We start from the raw sequence: 18,720 nt of genomic DNA on the forward strand, positions 1-18,720 counted from the left end.
TACTTTTTATACTTTTATACTTTGAACGTAAATACGAATACAAAGATACGTACGAGTTAGAACAAAAATCCTCAAGTCCAATTATCATTAGTTACACTTTTAGTGTGAGCGTGAACTTATGTTGTGTGGCCATACGGGTTTGACGAACCCTCATCCGGACGGATGAAACGTATTTTCGGTGTATAGTGTAGGTTCTAACACTATTATGCAGAGGTAAGATTCAGTTAAGCTTTGGTAATTGGGTGCTCGTGATACAAACAACATCTTTGGGATGTATACGTTTTGGATAATCAACTTTATGGAAATACAAAATCTTGTGGTTCAAAAACAACGTTTACAAATACACCTATGATTTCACCAACGTTTTTTGTTGACAGTTTTCTATATGTTTCTCAGGTTCATACTTGGCTACTTGATACATGCTTCCGCACACTTTGATTACTTGCTTGGAGTCAAGCATACATGCATACGCTAGCGATAGCACTTTTGAATTCAAACTTAAAGCATACATACTTACGCTATTTATAGCAACCGTGATTTTAAACTTATTATGTCGCAAGTTATTTCATTTATACTTTACAACTTTTGTAAACTTTAAACTTGTTGTCGAACCGTTTGGTAAACTAAACTTTGTAAGTCTTGTACATTTCAAATGAATGCGACATAATTTTGGTCAAACGCGTCTCATTTAGGGACTATGACCACGTAACGGGACCTGAGTTAACGGCGCCGCCAATGACGATTTTGGCGGGTCATTACAGATGGTATCAGAGCGTTGGTTGTAGGGATTTAGGATGTGCATTAGTGTGTCTGACAGAGTTGTTAGGACGCATTATTGAATCTAGACTACAACCGGATAGTTAGCCATTGTATTCTGACATACATTTGCTATAGATAGCACTTACTTGACTACTTGTGCATTTATACTTGAATCATTCTTAGGCAAACTTCTTAATGGTACCAAGTTTTCATCATACGAATCCGTATTCTACCCCTTTCTGGTAACACACGTAAATTCAAGATTCATACGCATAAGGATGACGACGACTTCATTAGTCACACTAGTTCGGGAACTCTGTATCCTCGGTTGTTATTCGTCACCATCCTGGCTTACTATCCACAAGTGTTGTAAAGTTACCACCACTACTTTAGATGAGTATCGTCATCACTATTTATCACTACGGTTACGTACTACTCGTTATCATAATTCGTTACTCTTTTAGTGCCTAAAGACATTATTGTTTGACTCGAACCGCATTGACGTGAACAATCATTCATACACTTCCCTCAGGAAACGCTTCTTCAGAGTTGCACAAATTCTTTCGATTCAATACGAGTCACGTTAGAGACGTCGTTACACTTTGTTCATTTTAAAACTTCACGATCACACGAACTTGATTCTATGGAGTGATGTGGGAATGGAGGTATGAGTTAGCATAATATAACGACACTCGATCAATGTGGTTATATTATGGTAAGTCATACCAAAGTTCTAATGACTCGTGATGGTGGTTGGACTCGATCAACCTAATCACCATCATGTGCCATGTACAAGACTTCATTTTTCTTGTTGGACATCCAAAAACTCCGAGAATATTGATGACAGCCATACCAAGGACACACCTTTGATTATTGTCGAACCATATTATGCTTCCGAATGAATGACAAATTCTTTAAACTTCAAACATATGTTACACGTGTATACTATCTCGTTTCGCACAGTTTTATCGATGAACTACAATATGCTTGATATGCTCACATCGAGGCAGAAATTTCTCTCGCATTAAACTCGTACCCCCATATAAGGAAATCTTTTATCTAAATTCTCAATAGAGAGAGAGAGACTCTTCACGTTATACTAGTATTCGCCATGAGGGTGAATAGTCCTAACGAACGTTTTCAGAACCCGATAAGAAACTTGCTCTAACAAACATTTTTTTTTTTGAAACCGATAAATCTTCCGCGGCGCGAATTTCTTGAGAAACGAAAACTTGTTCGAATATACCTTAAAGAAATGTACCTCGTTTCAGATCGAGATACTCATTTCACTTATAGACTTACAAAAAGCCTCGGGACCATGTTTATACATGAGTACGGCATATCAACCACAAACCAACGAACCAAGTAAATGTACAATTCAAACCTCGGAAGTCATAAAACAAATTTGTGTTATCGAATTTCAAATTTACTAGGGGAAAAGTATTTACCTTTAACCGAATTCTCTTACAATGATAGTTATCACACGAGTATTGACGCCACACCTTTTGAAAACTCATATAGCCGCAATTGTCGTTTTCTTAATTGTTGAACCGAAGTAGGCGACAAGCAAACCACCGGATCCGAACTCATTCATGAAACAACCGAGAAATTATTCAAATCCAAGAAAGGCTCAAGACGACCCGTAGTCGCCAAAAGAGCTATGCCGATGTTAGACGTAAACCTCTCGAATTCCAAGTGGTTGGCCGCGTAATGTTAAGAGTCGCACCTTGAAAAGGTGTAGTCCGTTTCGGAAACGTAGAAAGCTAAATCCGTGATACATTGATGCTTTTGAAATCTTGGGGCGTTTTAGACCCGTTGCTAGTCGTTTAGATTTTCCGACTCATTTGAGTCTCCGTTCATCCTACATTCCATGTATCAAACTTAAAGAAGTGTCTTGTCGAACAAGAACTTGTTATTCCTTTCGATGAGCTTACTATCGATGACAAACTCCACTTCATGGGAAAACCGGTTGAAATTATGAATCGTGGGACCAAACTTTAAAACAACGTAAAAATCCCGACTGTCAAAGTTCGTTGACATGCCCAAGGAAGTACCTTCACTTATTCGTAGAATTGGTAACACAAGATCTCGAGGAAGAAACGACGGCTACTACTTCCAACTAAATTTCGGGACGAAATTTCTTTTAAGGTGTGGGTAATGTAACATCCCGCATTTTTCCGTTAAATTATTTTAACGCCCGTCTTTTTTTTTAGATAATATCTTTCGTTATCTGAATTCGTATCTTTCATTAACTAACGTTCTCAATATTTCCGTTATTCGATTATAACATCTTCAGTTTATTCTCGCGCATTTAAATTGATTCGTTTGGTTAATTAACGCACCCGCTTTAAACTTGAGGGACCGAAGTTGCCAAGTGGGAAAACTAGTTGACTAGGTCAACTAGTCAACCCACTCTTCCCCACCATTCATTCCATTTTCTTTTTTTTTTCCTTTTTCCTCTCAAGTAATACTTCCAACTTTCACCATTTTCATCTTCATCATTCAATCATCATCCATTTCGAATCTAGGAAGCTCATCACAAAACGAATCGTACTTTTGGAATCCTCTCTTCATCCTCTACGTTTTGGTACCAATTTCACTACTTGGGGTAATGTTTCTAAAAACTCTATATTTCTCTAATTCGATTTATAGACTTGAAATGGTGTTAGTTAGTGTCTATGCCTCAAGTCTAACATGAATATGTGATTTGTTTGCTCGATTTGTTGTTTTGGAGTAACTAGCATGAACACTTGAAATGGATTAATTTAATCTTTGATTTTGGATGATTAAATGTTGTTTAAATGTTAAAGTTCATGTATTAAATGTGTTACTAGCATCATTAGCTTCGTTTTGGTATGTAGGATGATTTAGAAAAGCTTCATAAACAAAATTGATGAATTCATGATTCTTGGTTAGGGTTTGATGAACTTTAAAAGGGATTTTTGATGCGTTGAACGCTATGAAATGTTGTTAGTAAGTATTTAGTTGCAATGTATGTTTAATTACCTTCGAAACGGCATATCGTATGTGTAAATTGGTCTCCCGAATCATGAAATGCATTTTATGAACTTGAAACTTTGATAATGAACATTTAACGATCATTCGACGAGGATTTTGATTTTTATCAATGATATTTTTGGTAAATGAAATGTGTTTAGTTGTATTCCTCGTCAAAATACCTTTCTAACGATATAAGATACGTGTTTTGAATGTTTACGGTTCATTAGTTATGGTTGTTTGAAGTTAGATTCGTTTAAGTGTTCAAACTGCCCAGATTTGCTGAACAGATGGTCTGAGCGCCGCTCAGGGTCTAGGAGCGCCGCTCCGGGCCCCGACTTTCCAAAAATGCACATTTTCGTATAATTCTAACTATGCTACGCACCTCCGATCAACATGAAACTTGGCTAACATGCTTATATATGATTAATTAGCTCAGAAAAATAGTTCGAGACCCGACTCGAACGTGTTAACTTTTTCATTGACTTTGACTTGGACCAAAAGTTGACTTTTATTCTAACTTAACCAATACTTTGTTTAATCGTTATAACCTTTCGTTTACACTTATATCTTGCATGAAACTTGACAACGTGATTCACATGCTACATAATCGAGTCGTAACGAGCCATATGACTAATTGAACACATTTCGCCCGACCTTGTGTCGTAACTGGTAATTGATATAACTTATGTGTTTAGGTCGAGGCTAAGCAACTTTCGTTTTCACAACGTTTAAATACAAGTACTTTGGCGTGCAACTATGGTGAGATCATAGTCCCACCTTTTCAACAACTTTTATACTTTTAAATCGTGGGCTGAGAAACATATACATTTCATACTTATATAAATTTCATACGTATATACTTTTTATACTTTTATACTTTGAACACAAATACGAATACAAAGATACGTACGAGTTAGAACAAAAATCCTCAAGTCCAATTATCATTAGTTACACTTTTAGTGTGAGCGTGAACTTATGTTGTGTGGCCATACGGGTTTGACGAACCCTCATCCGGACGGATGAAACGTATTTTCAGTGTATAGTGTAGGTTCTAACACTATTATGCAGATGTAAGATTCAGTTAAGCTTTGGTAATTGGATGCTCGTGATACAAACAACATCTTTGGGATGTATACGTTTTGGATAATCAACTTTATGGAAATACAAAATCTTGTGGTTCAAAAACAACGTTTACAAATACACCTATGATTTCACCAACGTTTTCGTTGACAGTTTTCTATATGTTTCTCAGGTTCATACTTGGCTACTTGATACATGCTTCCGCACACTTTGATTACTTGCTTGGAGTCAAGCATACATGCATACGCTAGCGATAGCACTTTTGGATTCAAACTTAAAGCATACATACTTACGCTATTTATAGCAACTGTGATTTTAAACTTATTATGTCGCAAGTTATTTCATTTATACTTTACAACTTTTGTAAACTTTAAACTTGTTGTCGAACCGTTTGGTAAACTAAACTTTGTAAGTCTTGTACATTTCAAATGAATGCGACATAATTTTGGTCAAACGCGTCTCATTTAGGGACTATGACCACGTAACGGAACCTGAGTTAACGGCGCCGCCAATGACGATTTTGGCGGGTCGTTACATGTTATCATTCACCCGCATCGGGAGTGAAACGAACGGTTAAATTGGATAAATTTTTTTTCTTGATTCGTTGCATGAAGTAGACTGATAACCGGCGACATAGTAGGGTATCGTTCTGACTTTCTCATTTTCCGTAACGAGGCCGTGGCATGCGTCGCCTAATGATTGAGCAACCTAGTCAAGCTAAACGGCTCATCCTCACGCCAATTATTCATATTATTCAAAGTAAGAGAGAAAAAAAGTCAAGAAACGTAGCAACGCAAGGATGATATGGCTAGGTGGTTTCCATTGAGAGAGATGGTTAAACCTGAATCGTATTGCTCGGATACCATGATAACTTTCATTATTTTCCTTGATCAAATAAGTAAACATTACAAGATATATATAGATACAATACTGGTCATGCCGAAAGATTAGCTATATATGATAGGCCATTCATATTTCAGACACCCTGTAACAGAAAAATGCCCCAAATACATTTTGCAAACAATTTAGCAATAAATTATTTTGATAGGTTTTAAATTAAGAATGTGTTTGTTTACCTCTTAATTGAATGATTCAGCGCTGAATGTTGAATAATTCAACATTTAGCGCGTTTGTTTCTGACTTCTAAATGACAGGTGGTTCTGAATGGTTCAACATTCAGTGCTGGAATTATTTCTTAGCCATTAAGCACCTAAAAATTATGAAACATTCTCATTTAATTATATCAATAACACTTATTTAACAACTATTTTGTAATTTTTATTCATGTCAAAAGTTAATGAGGTAATTTTCCATCATTCACATTAATTGTTCTAAATTATTATTAAACAGGTTATTGTCATTCGGAAGCAGCTTCATTTAAAATATTTGAATCATTCAGATTGAACCATTCGTTGCTAAATCATTCAGTGTTATTAAACGCATCTTAATTTAATGATGACAACTAATTCTCGGGCGTCTCTATTATATAGATGCTAAATCTTGAAAAGATAGAAAAGTAAAAAATTTAAATCACTCATGCCATTAGCTTTGTAATTAAGTACCACAATATTGCATCTTTTTTTATAACTTTGAAAAATGAATTAAAAGTTTAGAATATAAGTCTCTCACTAAGAGTACTTATTGAAAATTGGCAACACAGAGATAGTCACTTTTTATTTCATAAAACTTTTAATATCTTTTGAAATGATATTTTATTTTATTATTTTTTATTTGCCCATTGTTTGTTATAGCATCTTCTCTATTATGTAGATTAAAAATTAAAAATACTCGTAGTCAAATTCTGAAATTGAATTGATAAGTAGAAGGGATTCAAAATAAAAAAGAAATTGTTCATAATCACAAGGAGGTCATCTTCCTCGGTCGACACCTGCAACTCAAACTGGTTTCGAACAATTTCAAATGTTTAAATCTTATATTTGATTATATAATAATCAAATTTAAATCCTAAAGTATATACTTTTCATTGTAGATATTATTTAATGAGTAAATTTATTTATATATTTATATATAAATAAAATAAGATCATAGAAAAGAATATCATTTTTTTTTTTTTGAAAAGCCAAAGAATTTATTAAAATCAAAATTAGAGTACAAAGGTAACCGCAAGGAACTCGAGAAGATAATTACACAGGTAAAAAAACTCGACCTAAAGGAGAACATAAAACTATACAAACTAGAAAAAATCTCGAGATAAAGTTGATATCGGGGGAAAAGACTCTTTTGCTCTTAAGTCACATGGATAGAAAACAACTTGGAAATCAAGCCGGGCAGGATTAGACACTACAGTGCCAATTATACGACTACAAAGCAGGACTAACCGGCCCACTTAGTTTCAGAGCCACGCAATTTAAGAGAGAAGAGCCAAAAACCACCGGTTAACCGATGCCCTCTTTGTTGCGAGAAAAACGAACTGCAGAGAAAGGATTGGAAATCCATGTCAACCACTCGATAGATACAGACTTCCCACGGTAATTGATCCACTCGTAACATTTGGATTGGATATCGGAAAGCAGTTTAGGGGGGCTAGTAGAGTTATTATTAAAAACCTTATTATTACGGTTTTTCCAAATAAGGTAACAAGCCACCCAGATAACAGATTGCCATATAAGCGCAATATCAGGATGTTTGAAATTCGAATTAGTAGCTTTGGAGAGGTCTGACAGATTATCGATCATTAAGTTGTCAATACCCCACCAGTTGCGGATTCTATCCCATACGTCCGAAGCAAATTTGCATTTAAGTAATGTGTGCTGAAGGTTTTCAATATCATCATCACATATCGGACATCTAGATGTGTGAAGGTCAATCCCGCGAATATCAAGTTCGGTGCGCACCGGGAGTTTATTCCTAACAGCGCGCCAAATGAAAATCCCAATCTTTTGGGGTAATAACGAGTTGGTGATGGTCGGCGTGGGGGTGGCCTGGTTTGCCACAGAAAGCTCAACAAGGATGTCGACAAGAGATTTGGTAGAGAAACGACCGCTACTATGATATTTCCAGGACCAAAAATCACGAGGTTTGTTAGATGGAACGTAAGACCGCAGTTTGCTGATGAGACAATCAAGTTCTGATTCAGCTCTCCATTTTGGATCGACACTCCAAGCCCAGGTGAATGCTGATGGATCCGCCCAATTAACCCGATCAGAAACCGTAGCAGTTTTGTTTGATTCAAGTCGATAAAGCCTAGGATAAGCAGCTCGAAAGATGACATCTCCGCACCATTTGTCCTCTCAAAAGCTCGTCTCCGAACCATTACCTATAACTTTAACAAACGCGTTAGAAATATCACACATTAACTTGGTTAGGGTATGCTCGACATTAAAAATATTAAACCACGTTCTTCCGGAAAAAATTTTAAGTTCGTGAAGAGGAGAACTTGAAACGCCACCCAAACCACCATTTTTCCCATAAACACTTTTGATAACACGAGCCCAAAAGGAGTTATTAAAATTAAGAAATCTCCACCACCATTTGGTTAGAAGAGCGAGATTTTTAAATTTTAAAGACCCGACGTTTAGACCACCATATTCATGGGGTAAGAGCACTTGGTTCCAATTTACCCATGCCATTTTCTTATGATCCATAGAGCCGCCCCAAAAGAAATTCCGACGCAAACCTTCTAGATCATTTAGAACACGAACCGGGGCTTTGAAAAGAGAAAAGTAGTAAAGAGGTAAACTACTTAAAACCGATTTGACTAATGTAAGTCTACCTCCAAACGAGATAGTTTTAGCTTTCCAATCCGATAGACGCAATTTGAATTTGTCAAAAATGGGTTGCCAATTTTTATGTAATTTTAAGTTTTCCCCGATAGGTAAACCAAGATAATTAAAGGGAAAAAACCCTTCATTACACCCAAACCAAGAAGCTAACAAGCTTAATTCATTCTTGGAAGTCCCAATCCCATAAACATTGCTTTTGCTTAAATTGATTTTTAGAGTGTTTCTCACTTCAACTTTATTCCATCTCCCAAAAATGATAGTGTCGTCGGCATATTGTAAATGTGATACAACAACCTTATCATGCCCGACCTCGACACCACTTATAATTTTGTTATTTAAAGCCACATTTAGGAGATAATTGAGACCTTCACTTGCCAAAATGAAGAGGAACGGGGCAAGGGGGTCACCTTGACTTACCCCTCTTTTCGGAAAAAAATGTTCGGTTGGGGAACCATTAATGAGGACGAAAATTGAGGTCGAATTAAGGCAAGAATTAATCCATTTGATCCACTTGCAACCAAAGCCCATGAAACCCAAAATCTTAGTTAGAAAATCCCAATCAAGACAATCAAAAGCTTTTTCGAAATCAACTTTAAAAATGTAACTTTTTTGTTTTCTTGCTTTTAAATCGTCTATTGTTTCAAGGGCCACAAGGACGCCATCAAGGATATATCTGTCACTGATAAAAGCACTTTGTTCCTCTCCAATTAACCATGGAATGATTTTTCTAATACGATTAGTAAGTAATTTGGATAGGATCTTATAGTAACTGCCAATAAGGCTTATGGGGCGGTAGTTTGAAAAGTTTAATGGTTCATGAATCTTTGGAATAAGGGTAATGAATGATGCGTTGCAACCATTAGAGATGATACCCGTTTCCCAAAACCAGTTGATAGCATGCAAAAGGTCAACCTTAATAATGTCCCAAAATTTAGAGAAAAAGAGGAAGTTGAAACCATCCGGACCCGGGGCTTTATTTTTGCCACAGCCCTTTATGGCTTCGAACACCTCATTTTCACTAAAAGGGGCCTTTAATCCTTCAACACTGTGACTATCTAGTTTAGGGCCATTCCACTCGTTTAGTTCAAAGTTATTGTTATCTTTCTTCTCAAAAAGGGTTTTAAAAAAGTTAAATGCTTATTTTTTTATATCAGAGGGGTTAGAGGACCAAATTCCCGCCACATTAATCCCATGAATACCATTTTTACGCTGTCTAGAACGGATAACAGAATGGAAAAACTTACTATTTTCGTCCCCCTCCAAGGCCCATTTATATCTCGATTTTTGCTTGAGCATTTTACTTTGGGTCTTTTCTTTTTGAAGGAGGTTTTCACGGTCATTCATCCAGTTTTGCAATTGATCTTCGCTTAATTCATTTTGCTCAGCTAAGATTTCCCAGTCTTCACGATTTTGGTGAGGTCTTCAATTTCGGAATTGAGCTTCCCTTGGGAGGTAGAGAACCATCTTCGTAGTTCCAATTTAACATTTTTAAGCTTATCGCGGAACACACAATCTGGTTTTGAACTGTTGACATTTAAATTCCATGCTTTTTCGATGATATCGTGAGAATCCTTGTGTTTCAACCATTCATCAAAAACTTTAACGGGTTTAGGGCCAAAGTCAACGTTAACATCTTTTAACAAGATCGGGCAGTGGTCAGTATATTTCTTATCAAGGACTAGTGCACTAGTATTTGGCCATTGAGCAATGAAGCTATCCGAAACAAGAAATCTATCCAGTTTGCTAAATTTGCGTCCATTATCACTGATTCTTGTGTACATTCTTCCACCAAGCGGTAAGTCAAGGAGATTATTGTTTTTGATGAACTCATTGAAACGGGCTGCTCGAGATACTGAAAATTTAGAGTTTTTCCTTTCGGAGCAAAATCGGACCTAATTGAAGTCTCCTAAGAGCAGCCACATTACCCCATCACAATTCATTACCTCATTTAGATCATGCCACATTTTCTTTTTTTTCTCGTCCGAATGAGAGCCATAAATGTTAATAACAATTAAATCGGAACCTGCATCTTTCCATTTTCCTCTTATCGCAATAAAGGAGTCACGTTCAACAACAAGGTTAGCAACGAAAATATTAGGATCCCAAACCATGAGTAAACCACCCGAATTACCCTTGGAGTTTTTAACAGAGTATTTGAAATCATTATTACCCCATATTTTATGAATCCAATATTCAGGAAATTTTTTACTTTTGGTTTCTTGAAGTGCTATAAGATCCGGGCATTCACGAAAGCAAAGTTTTTTGAACCAATTTAGTTTATTTAAATCATCTTTTCTTAAACCTCTAATGTTTAAAGAAAATATCTTCATTGTAAAAAATGTTTAAAGAAGAGCGCGAGGAGGAAACCTGATTATTGAGGGTCATTCTTCTTGACAAGACCAAGAGCAAACCGAATTTGGTTCACGCTTATCATTTAGTGAGTAAAATCATAAAATGAAAAATGAAACATTACATATCATAAGAAATTTAGTATTTGAAGCTCGGTGATGCCCCTTCAATGGTGATCCCCTGAGTGGTCTTCTGTCCTGCCTATCAGCGACCCTGTAATTGATCTATTTTTTTCATACATTTTTCTCATTGGAATACGAATAATTTCATATACTGAACATAGAGATAATGATATACGAAATAAAATAATACGGAGTAATTATTTGTAATTGTTTAATATTTAATAAAGTTGATCAAGCATAATTTAGTCAAATAGTTGATTTGAGTGCACAATTGAGATTATATTAATTTAGATGGATCAACTGTTTCAGGATATGTTAATTGTGTAAACCCGATCGAGATATATAAGAAATCTACGAGGAAGGTAAACAATCAATAGCAAAATCTTTAAATGACGAGAATCTAACTGGGCAATGAAAAATTTCTTTAAATATTGATTGAAACTCAACTAACTTTAGGAATATAAATAGACCCCTGGGTCACCACATTTCACATCTGAACTTTAGTCAGAGAGAAGTACAATTTCTCTCTCACACAATACTTTCTCACTCTAAAACTTTAACCGCTTAGCAACAGAACGCTACACGGACCAACTTCAGCTTAGTCCCTAGACTGATTGAGGCCACCCCACCGATTTTCTCATCCGTGTTCCGGGTCTGCAGGGATCCAATCCCGAGGGCAAATATCAGTCGACAACATATCACTCAACGCTAGACTATTATAGTACTGTACTGGTACATTTCATCCGCTATACGGAAAATAGTACCAACACATATCAGTTAATATCTCTGTATAATTTTAAGATATATGAAAACACTATAATTGAAAAATTCATGACCTAGGGTGTATTTACCTTTTAACGGACACTACTAGCCTTAACATTTTTTTTATATAGTATCCTTCAAATAGCATACGACCAGCGGCGGAAATGAAGAGGGGCAAGTGGGGTTACCCGCCCCCAGTGAAATTTTTTTTGTAGTTCAAAAAATTTGGATTTTTTCGTTTCGAACCCAGTGAATTTTTTTTTTTTGGCTTCGTCTGATAAAACTGAATAATTTGACGCTCAATTATTCAGTTTGTAAATATTCCGAAGGTTTTGAGTTATTAGTTCTGAATAACAATAACTTGTTTGATAATCATTTTAACTGAACAATATGAATGATGTAAAATTTTCATATTAACCTTTTGCACAATTAAAAAAATCATATAGTTATGTAATAAGTACGTATTTTAAGGATGATATTACATAAAATATTGGTGCTTAATGGTTAAGAGAGTATTTCAGTTCTTAATTGTTTAGCGTTGAATGTTAAACCATTCAGCGCCATATGTAATAAACAAACGTGCTGAATGTTGTGGGTGACAGACAGATATATATTTTTTCGAGAGCTGAATGTTAAACCATTTAACGACATATGTGATAAACAAACGCGCTGAATGTTGGAGTTCATCCTTCATTAACAAGTTTTTTCCGAGAACTCCATATATTCTGTTGTGGGTGACAGACAAATATGTATTTTTTGATTTCAACAAGACTCCTTACAAACGTTGTTTATGTTTACTATTATCTAAAAGTAATTGATAAACCACTTGTAAAGTTGTAAACGTTAAAGTTACTTACAAAATGAAGTACAAGTTGTATCATTTAAAAAATATTGACTCGAGTATCGTTTTTTTTTTTTCTTTTCTAAAAGTTACGATAACGATTACTGTTAAGCCAAAGAACCTTTATCAAAAGATGAAAGCACCTACAAACGATACAATTCAAGCCAATGGACATTAGCTCGAAAGCAGAAAACAGAATGCAACAAATTAACTAAAAGAAGTTGTGATGTGGTCCAGCGGTTGGTGGTCTGCCTCCTTTAGGGGAGGTCAGGAGTTCGACCTCCGTTGACTACATATTACGTAGTAAAAACACAATTTCATCTCTGCCATAAAGTATCCACACATGACACTTTTTCCATATCGTTTGGGGGGGGGGTTTACTTGGCCGTGCCCTTAGATCGGTTTCAAGGTTTCCTCCCGGGCAGCGACGAGGACGGGGTTATTATCGTTGCATCGACATAGTCGAAACGAAAGATTATCGCAACGGGTGGTTTAGTCCTCCTCGAGTGATTCCAATCGCTATAAAAAAACAAATTAACTAAAACCGAGTCACCTTCAAACCAAGCTATCAAACGCAACCATACTAAGGAACTTAAACATACAAGAAATACATCACAATACATAAATATGTAACATCAAGCAAGCAAACACAACACAACCACAACCGTAATCGCTAATTATGATTAATGATAAATTTATTACATCTACGTAATTGCTTATTTTCATTTTGAACTTTTAAAGAATTTGATGAAAGGTTCCTTAAATTTATTTTCATTTTTAATCTCCTTTTTTCCCGGAAAAAATATTAAATTGCCAGTATTCTATATCTATATATGTAAATAAATTTTGACAATAGAAGTATTTTGCCCTCTAACCAATCTACATTATGTGTTTGGTGTATGATTGAAGTTGAAACCATCGAACATTTGTTACTTCATTGCAAATGGTCCTCACTCATTTGGGCGGATTTATTTCGTTGGTGGAACATTCGGTGGACCATGCCAAAGTCTATTGTCGATTTCTCTTTTGATTGGTATCATGGAATGGGTATTAAGGCTTCAAATTTTTGGAAGTTAATCGGGCCCGCAACTATTTGGGCTATTTGGATGGCTAGAAACGACGTTATCTTCAATGGCAAGTTTACATGTCAATCCGTAGTTGTTCGGAACATCAAGCTAAAGGTCTTTTTATGGGCGTCTAACCTCAAGTTGGTTCACGGTTTACCAGCATACATTTGGGAGCAAAATCCGTTTTTACTTTGCCTTTAGGATCTCTCTTGTTGTAATCTTTCTTTGTTGTTATCTTTCTTTGTTTTCTTGCTAGAATGTGTACCTATACCGATAGCCTTCATTGTTTTGATGAAGCTATGGTGTTTTAATAAAATAAAATCCTTTCTTTCACTAACAAAAAAAAAAAAAAATATGTAAATAAATTTCCCTATTTTTTTTAAATTCTATCTCTGTACATAAAAATAAATAAATAAATAAAATAAAATCTGTACATAAATAAAATACAAAATTTCATTACTCGTCCCTGAACTTTACATCAAATTTGACTCCTTGTCCCTTTTCTTTTATTTTTTGTGCATTCCTCGTCCCTAATGTATCAAAAATTTACATCCCTCGTCCTCCCGTTTACTTTCTGTCAAAATCAGACGTTGAGTGTAGTCATGTGCGAAGCATGTAAGGGTAGTTTCGTTATTTTACATATTTCTTTTCCATTTTCATTCTCTTTCATATTAACCTCTTTCCTTTTCTCATTCATCTTCTTCTCATTTATACCTAATCAACATATCAACATAAACCCTAATTGAACACAAATAAAAGAGCATAGATATAGATAGTAGTAATCGGAAAAAAAAATTGAAGCAATTAGAGACAAATCAAATTTTTATAAATACACTTACATATTTAATTACACTTATAGATTAGTAATGGCGGTTTTTGAATATGAACACCAAATTGCAAATCTTCGATTTAGGTGTTATCAGGCCTCGATCTCTATAGAAAATATGTTTGTAAACACCTTATTAACACTCGTCAAGCATCAATTAATCCAGAAACACTATATAATTCAAGAATCAAATCGTTGACTTCGATGAACATAACTTTAACCTTACAAATTTGAGTTCGGAGATGAATTTAACTGCGATATATTGCTCCAAATAGTTTCGTTGAATGATTTCGAACTAGAATCTGAGATGAATTTGATTTATAATCAGATATAAAAATTGAGTTTTGTCAAACAACTCAACTTGAGTTTTGTCAAACAACTCAACTTGCTCCTCTGTCTGAAAATTGACGATACCACTTCGCGGTTACAACCCATTATCGGAGTTCAGATCTGGTGAACATAGGTTAAATGAGGCGTTGTAAACCATTGTTTAAACTTGCTCCTCGATTTAGTGAAGGATTGGATCTCGATCGATGGTGTTCAGTAAAAGGGATATAATTTTGAAATATTGAATACAGATCTGAAAGTTTGTATAATTGTGTTAATGAAATTGAAATGAAATGCGGAGTATATGACGGAGTATTTTATTTGGGTTGTAAAGATTTGTGTATTTTTTAAATTTAATTGTTTAAATGTATTTGGACCGGAGAGTTTGTGTTTGGACATGGGGTTCATGTGTAGGTTGAAGATGAAAAAATAATGATAAAAATACCCACATGATATGCACGTGATAAGAGGTAACGGCTGATTTTGACAGAAAGTAGACGGGAGGACGAGAGACGTAGATTTTTGATACATTAAGGACGAGGAATGCAAAAAAAAAAAAGGGACGATGAGTCAAATTTGATGTAAAGTTCAGAGGAATTAAATTTTGTATAAATTAAAAGATTTTTTTTAAGTATAAAATGAAATCAATAATCAAAATCAGTTAATCATTTAAATTAATTAATAAGCATTAAGAATAAAAAGTTATCTCACTCTCGCTATCTATTAGAGCTCTCGGTGTCCATGGGAAAATCGACCGTCAACCCCAAATCGACGCCGGGATCGACGGTCGGTCGACACCGGCACGGCGTCGATCCCGCCGTCGATTTCCAACCTCCACAAACTGACGCCGGTGGCAACGGATGAATTGTTTGATTTTTTGAAAAAACTAGCCGTTTAACGGCTAGTTTTGGGTTTTTTTTTTTTTTTTTTTCCCTTCCTTTTTTACACTATAAATAACACTACATTTTAACATTTTAACACACACACGCACACACACACACACACATACTCATTATTCACCTTTCACCACTTTATATCTTTATTCATCAATTTTTTTTTATCTTTTTCCCAAAATATGTCGTCTTCTTCGAGTTCTTCCGGCGACTCGTTCACGAAGTACACAATAAACGTAATTGAAAATTTATCCGATGAAGAAGAAGAAGTTAACTCACGTCGTTATATACGTCGAAATCATTATGAAGCACATGATCGTTTGATGGACGATTATTTTAACGAGGGTTGCAAATATTAGGCTGATAATTTCAAACGAAGATTTCGAATGCGGCGACGTGTTTTTCTTAGGATTATGAATGATATTCTAAGCTACTCAGCAAATCCATTGCCGTATTATTTTAGATGGTTTCATCGAAGACAAGATTCACGTGGTAAGTGGAGTATTAGCCCACATTTGAAGATGACAGCCGCGCTACGTCAGCTAGCATACGGTTATACACCGGATGCGTTGGATGAGTATCTTCAAATGTCCGAACGAGTTGCTCGGGAATCTCTACACAACTTTTGTAGGTGTATCATTGATTTGTATGCTAACGTGTACCTAAGAGAGCCTACTTTGCACGACATTCATCGTTTGTATGATGGTCATGAAAGGATTCATGGTTTTCCGGGCATGTTGGGTAGTATAGATTGTATGCACTGGGCATGGGCAAAATGTCCAGTTGCGTGGAGAGGACAGTATATGCGAGGTGATCACAGTCACCCAACTATTATGCTTGAAGCGGTCGCCTCGTATGATAATTGAATTTGGCATGCGTATTTTGGTGTAGCGGGTTTAAACAACGATATTAATGTGCTAAACACTAGTGATTTGTTCAACTCAATGCTTAATGAGGAAATGCCGGACGTTCCTTATGAAATAAACGGGGTTCATTATAGCAGGGGGTATTATTTAGCTGACGGTATTTACCCAACTTGGGCGGCCTTTGTTAAGGGATTTTCAAGTGCCGTTGACGAAAAACGTACTTACTTTACTAAGAAACAAGCGAGTGCTCGCAAAGATGTTGAAAGAACGTTTGGGATCCTTCAAAGCCGTTGGCATATTCTTCAGCAACCCGTACGAGCTTACGAGGTGAATATAATGAGACAACTAATGTACACCTGCATCGTGATACACAACATCATTATCGAAGACAATGGATACAACCTTGCTGAGAATGATTGGGTAGTTGAGCCCGTCCAACATATACAACGTACGTGGATCGATAGGTGCGACGCTCGAGCAAGAAGAACGGGGGAGTTACGTGATAGAGAAGTGCATGAAGGCATACGATCTGATTTGGTTGAACATTTGTGGGATCTTCGTGACGACCTATGAATTTTATTACGTATTAGTTTATTTTATGAATTTTAATAAATGTAATGGTTTATTTTATGAATTTTAGTTAATGTAATAGTTTATTTTATGAATTTTAATCAATTATTTTGTTTTTATATTAAATTAGTTAAATACAATATTTAAAATTCAATTTAAAAAAATAAAAAATAAAAAATGGACACTTAAATCGACCGTGGACACCTCCACCTTACACACTGTCAGTCAATTTTAATGTCAAAAATAGACACTGAAATTGACACTGAGAAATCGACACTGATACCTTGCGCTCTTAGTATCTCAATCCCCCTCTACGTAATAAATTAACATCACAGACCTTCAAATCACCCTCAAACCCCCCACCGCCATTTTTACTCAAATGCCAACCTCATTCGAACGTAGTCTTCATCTCTGCTTCACTAAACTTAAACGCTTCCAATCACCGCCGCCGCCACCGTCACACCGCCGCCGTCACTCTAAATCCAATCTATTCAAAACATTTAACACTCTCTACGACCTTCCCCCACCTTCCACTTCCGATTCCGACGACACCTCCACATCCACCGCCGTCGCCGCCGTCACCACCATCAGCGCCGCAGATCTCTCCACCGCCATTAAATCCAACCGTTTTTTCTTTTCCTCTCCCGGCAGGTCCAATTCAATCATTGAATCGTCGTCTCCGTCTACATCGTCGCTCGCGTCGACTTCTTTTTCGCCGGAAGATTGTGCCGACGGATTCGCCGGTGGTGGAGTTGCGATTCCAACGATATCGCCGGACCCGTATTTTGACTTTAGGAAATCGATGCAAGAAATGGTGGAGGCACGTGAAATTAATGACGCACGTGCCAACTGGGATTATTTGCATGAGCTGCTCACGTGCTATCTTGACTTGAACCCGAAAAGTGCTCATAAGTTCATTGTTGGTGCTTTTGCTGATCTTTTAGTTACTCTTATGGCAGATAATGTTGCTTGCCGGAATATTTAATTTTTATTATTTTAATTTAATTCAATGTATTTTATATTTTATTTTTGTGGTTGACGGTGGTGGTGGGTGTGTATTTATTTATTGTTGTAATTTTTGTAGTATGACAGAAATGATTAAATTGTCAATTACTCCTATTATAAAATTATTATGATTTTTTGGTTTTATAGGAGTTGGGAAAATTACAATTAACATGTGAGGGGTGGATAGAGTTGTTGGGGATTTATTAAGGGTGTTTAATGGTTTGGATTAATATGGTGTTTTCAGTTTAATGGGTTGACTTTTTAAATTTTATAGACTGTATTTTTTTTCGAAAAGCCATTCCATTAAAACTTAGAAACTATACAGCGAGAGTTCGTGAACTACTATAGAGTACAACAATTGACCCTAAACACAAGAAACCACCTCAAAAACACCATGAATATATGACTATAACAGCTGATCATTTAGTTCACTTTGTGACACTCCAGTTGCAGAGATAGCAACTTGCAGCTCACTTATGTAGCAGAACCAGTTAAGCAGCTTGCAGAAAA

At 35.9% G+C, this 18,720-nt stretch overlaps 3 protein-coding genes and 1 long non-coding RNA gene across 4 annotated transcripts; 2 read left to right on the plus strand and 2 right to left on the minus strand.

Moving 5' to 3' along the window:
* Positions 1-7,235: 7,235 nt before the first annotated feature.
* Positions 7,236-10,912, minus strand: LOC139859334 (uncharacterized). Its single transcript, XM_071848128.1, has 4 exons — positions 10,526-10,912; positions 9,989-10,474; positions 8,421-9,686; positions 7,236-8,087 (listed from the first exon to the last, which is right to left on the minus strand). Exons 1-4 carry the CDS (start codon positions 10,910-10,912, stop codon positions 7,236-7,238), a joined length of 2,991 nt encoding a protein of 996 aa, XP_071704229.1.
* Positions 10,913-14,075: 3,163 nt separating this feature from the next.
* On the minus strand, positions 14,076-15,246 carry LOC139858820 (uncharacterized). The gene is made up of 2 exons (XR_011763088.1): positions 14,563-15,246; positions 14,076-14,437 (listed from the first exon to the last, which is right to left on the minus strand). It is a non-coding gene; the product is annotated as an uncharacterized lncRNA (long non-coding RNA).
* Positions 15,247-16,182: 936 nt separating this feature from the next.
* Positions 16,183-17,208, plus strand: LOC139859335 (uncharacterized). Its single transcript, XM_071848129.1, has 2 exons — positions 16,183-16,579; positions 16,661-17,208. Exons 1-2 carry the CDS (start codon positions 16,183-16,185, stop codon positions 17,206-17,208), a joined length of 945 nt encoding a protein of 314 aa, XP_071704230.1.
* Positions 17,209-17,528: 320 nt separating this feature from the next.
* Positions 17,529-18,244, plus strand: LOC139858895 (transcription repressor OFP16-like). Its single transcript, XM_071847733.1, has one exon. The coding sequence runs from the start codon at positions 17,585-17,587 to the stop codon at positions 18,188-18,190; it is 606 nt and encodes a 201-aa protein (XP_071703834.1). The 5' UTR covers positions 17,529-17,584; the 3' UTR covers positions 18,191-18,244.
* The last annotated feature ends 476 nt before the right edge of the window (positions 18,245-18,720 follow it).

This window comes from Rutidosis leptorrhynchoides, chromosome 7 (assembly GCF_046630445.1).
Source record: "Rutidosis leptorrhynchoides isolate AG116_Rl617_1_P2 chromosome 7, CSIRO_AGI_Rlap_v1, whole genome shotgun sequence".
Taxonomy (NCBI): domain Eukaryota; kingdom Viridiplantae; phylum Streptophyta; class Magnoliopsida; order Asterales; family Asteraceae; genus Rutidosis; species Rutidosis leptorrhynchoides.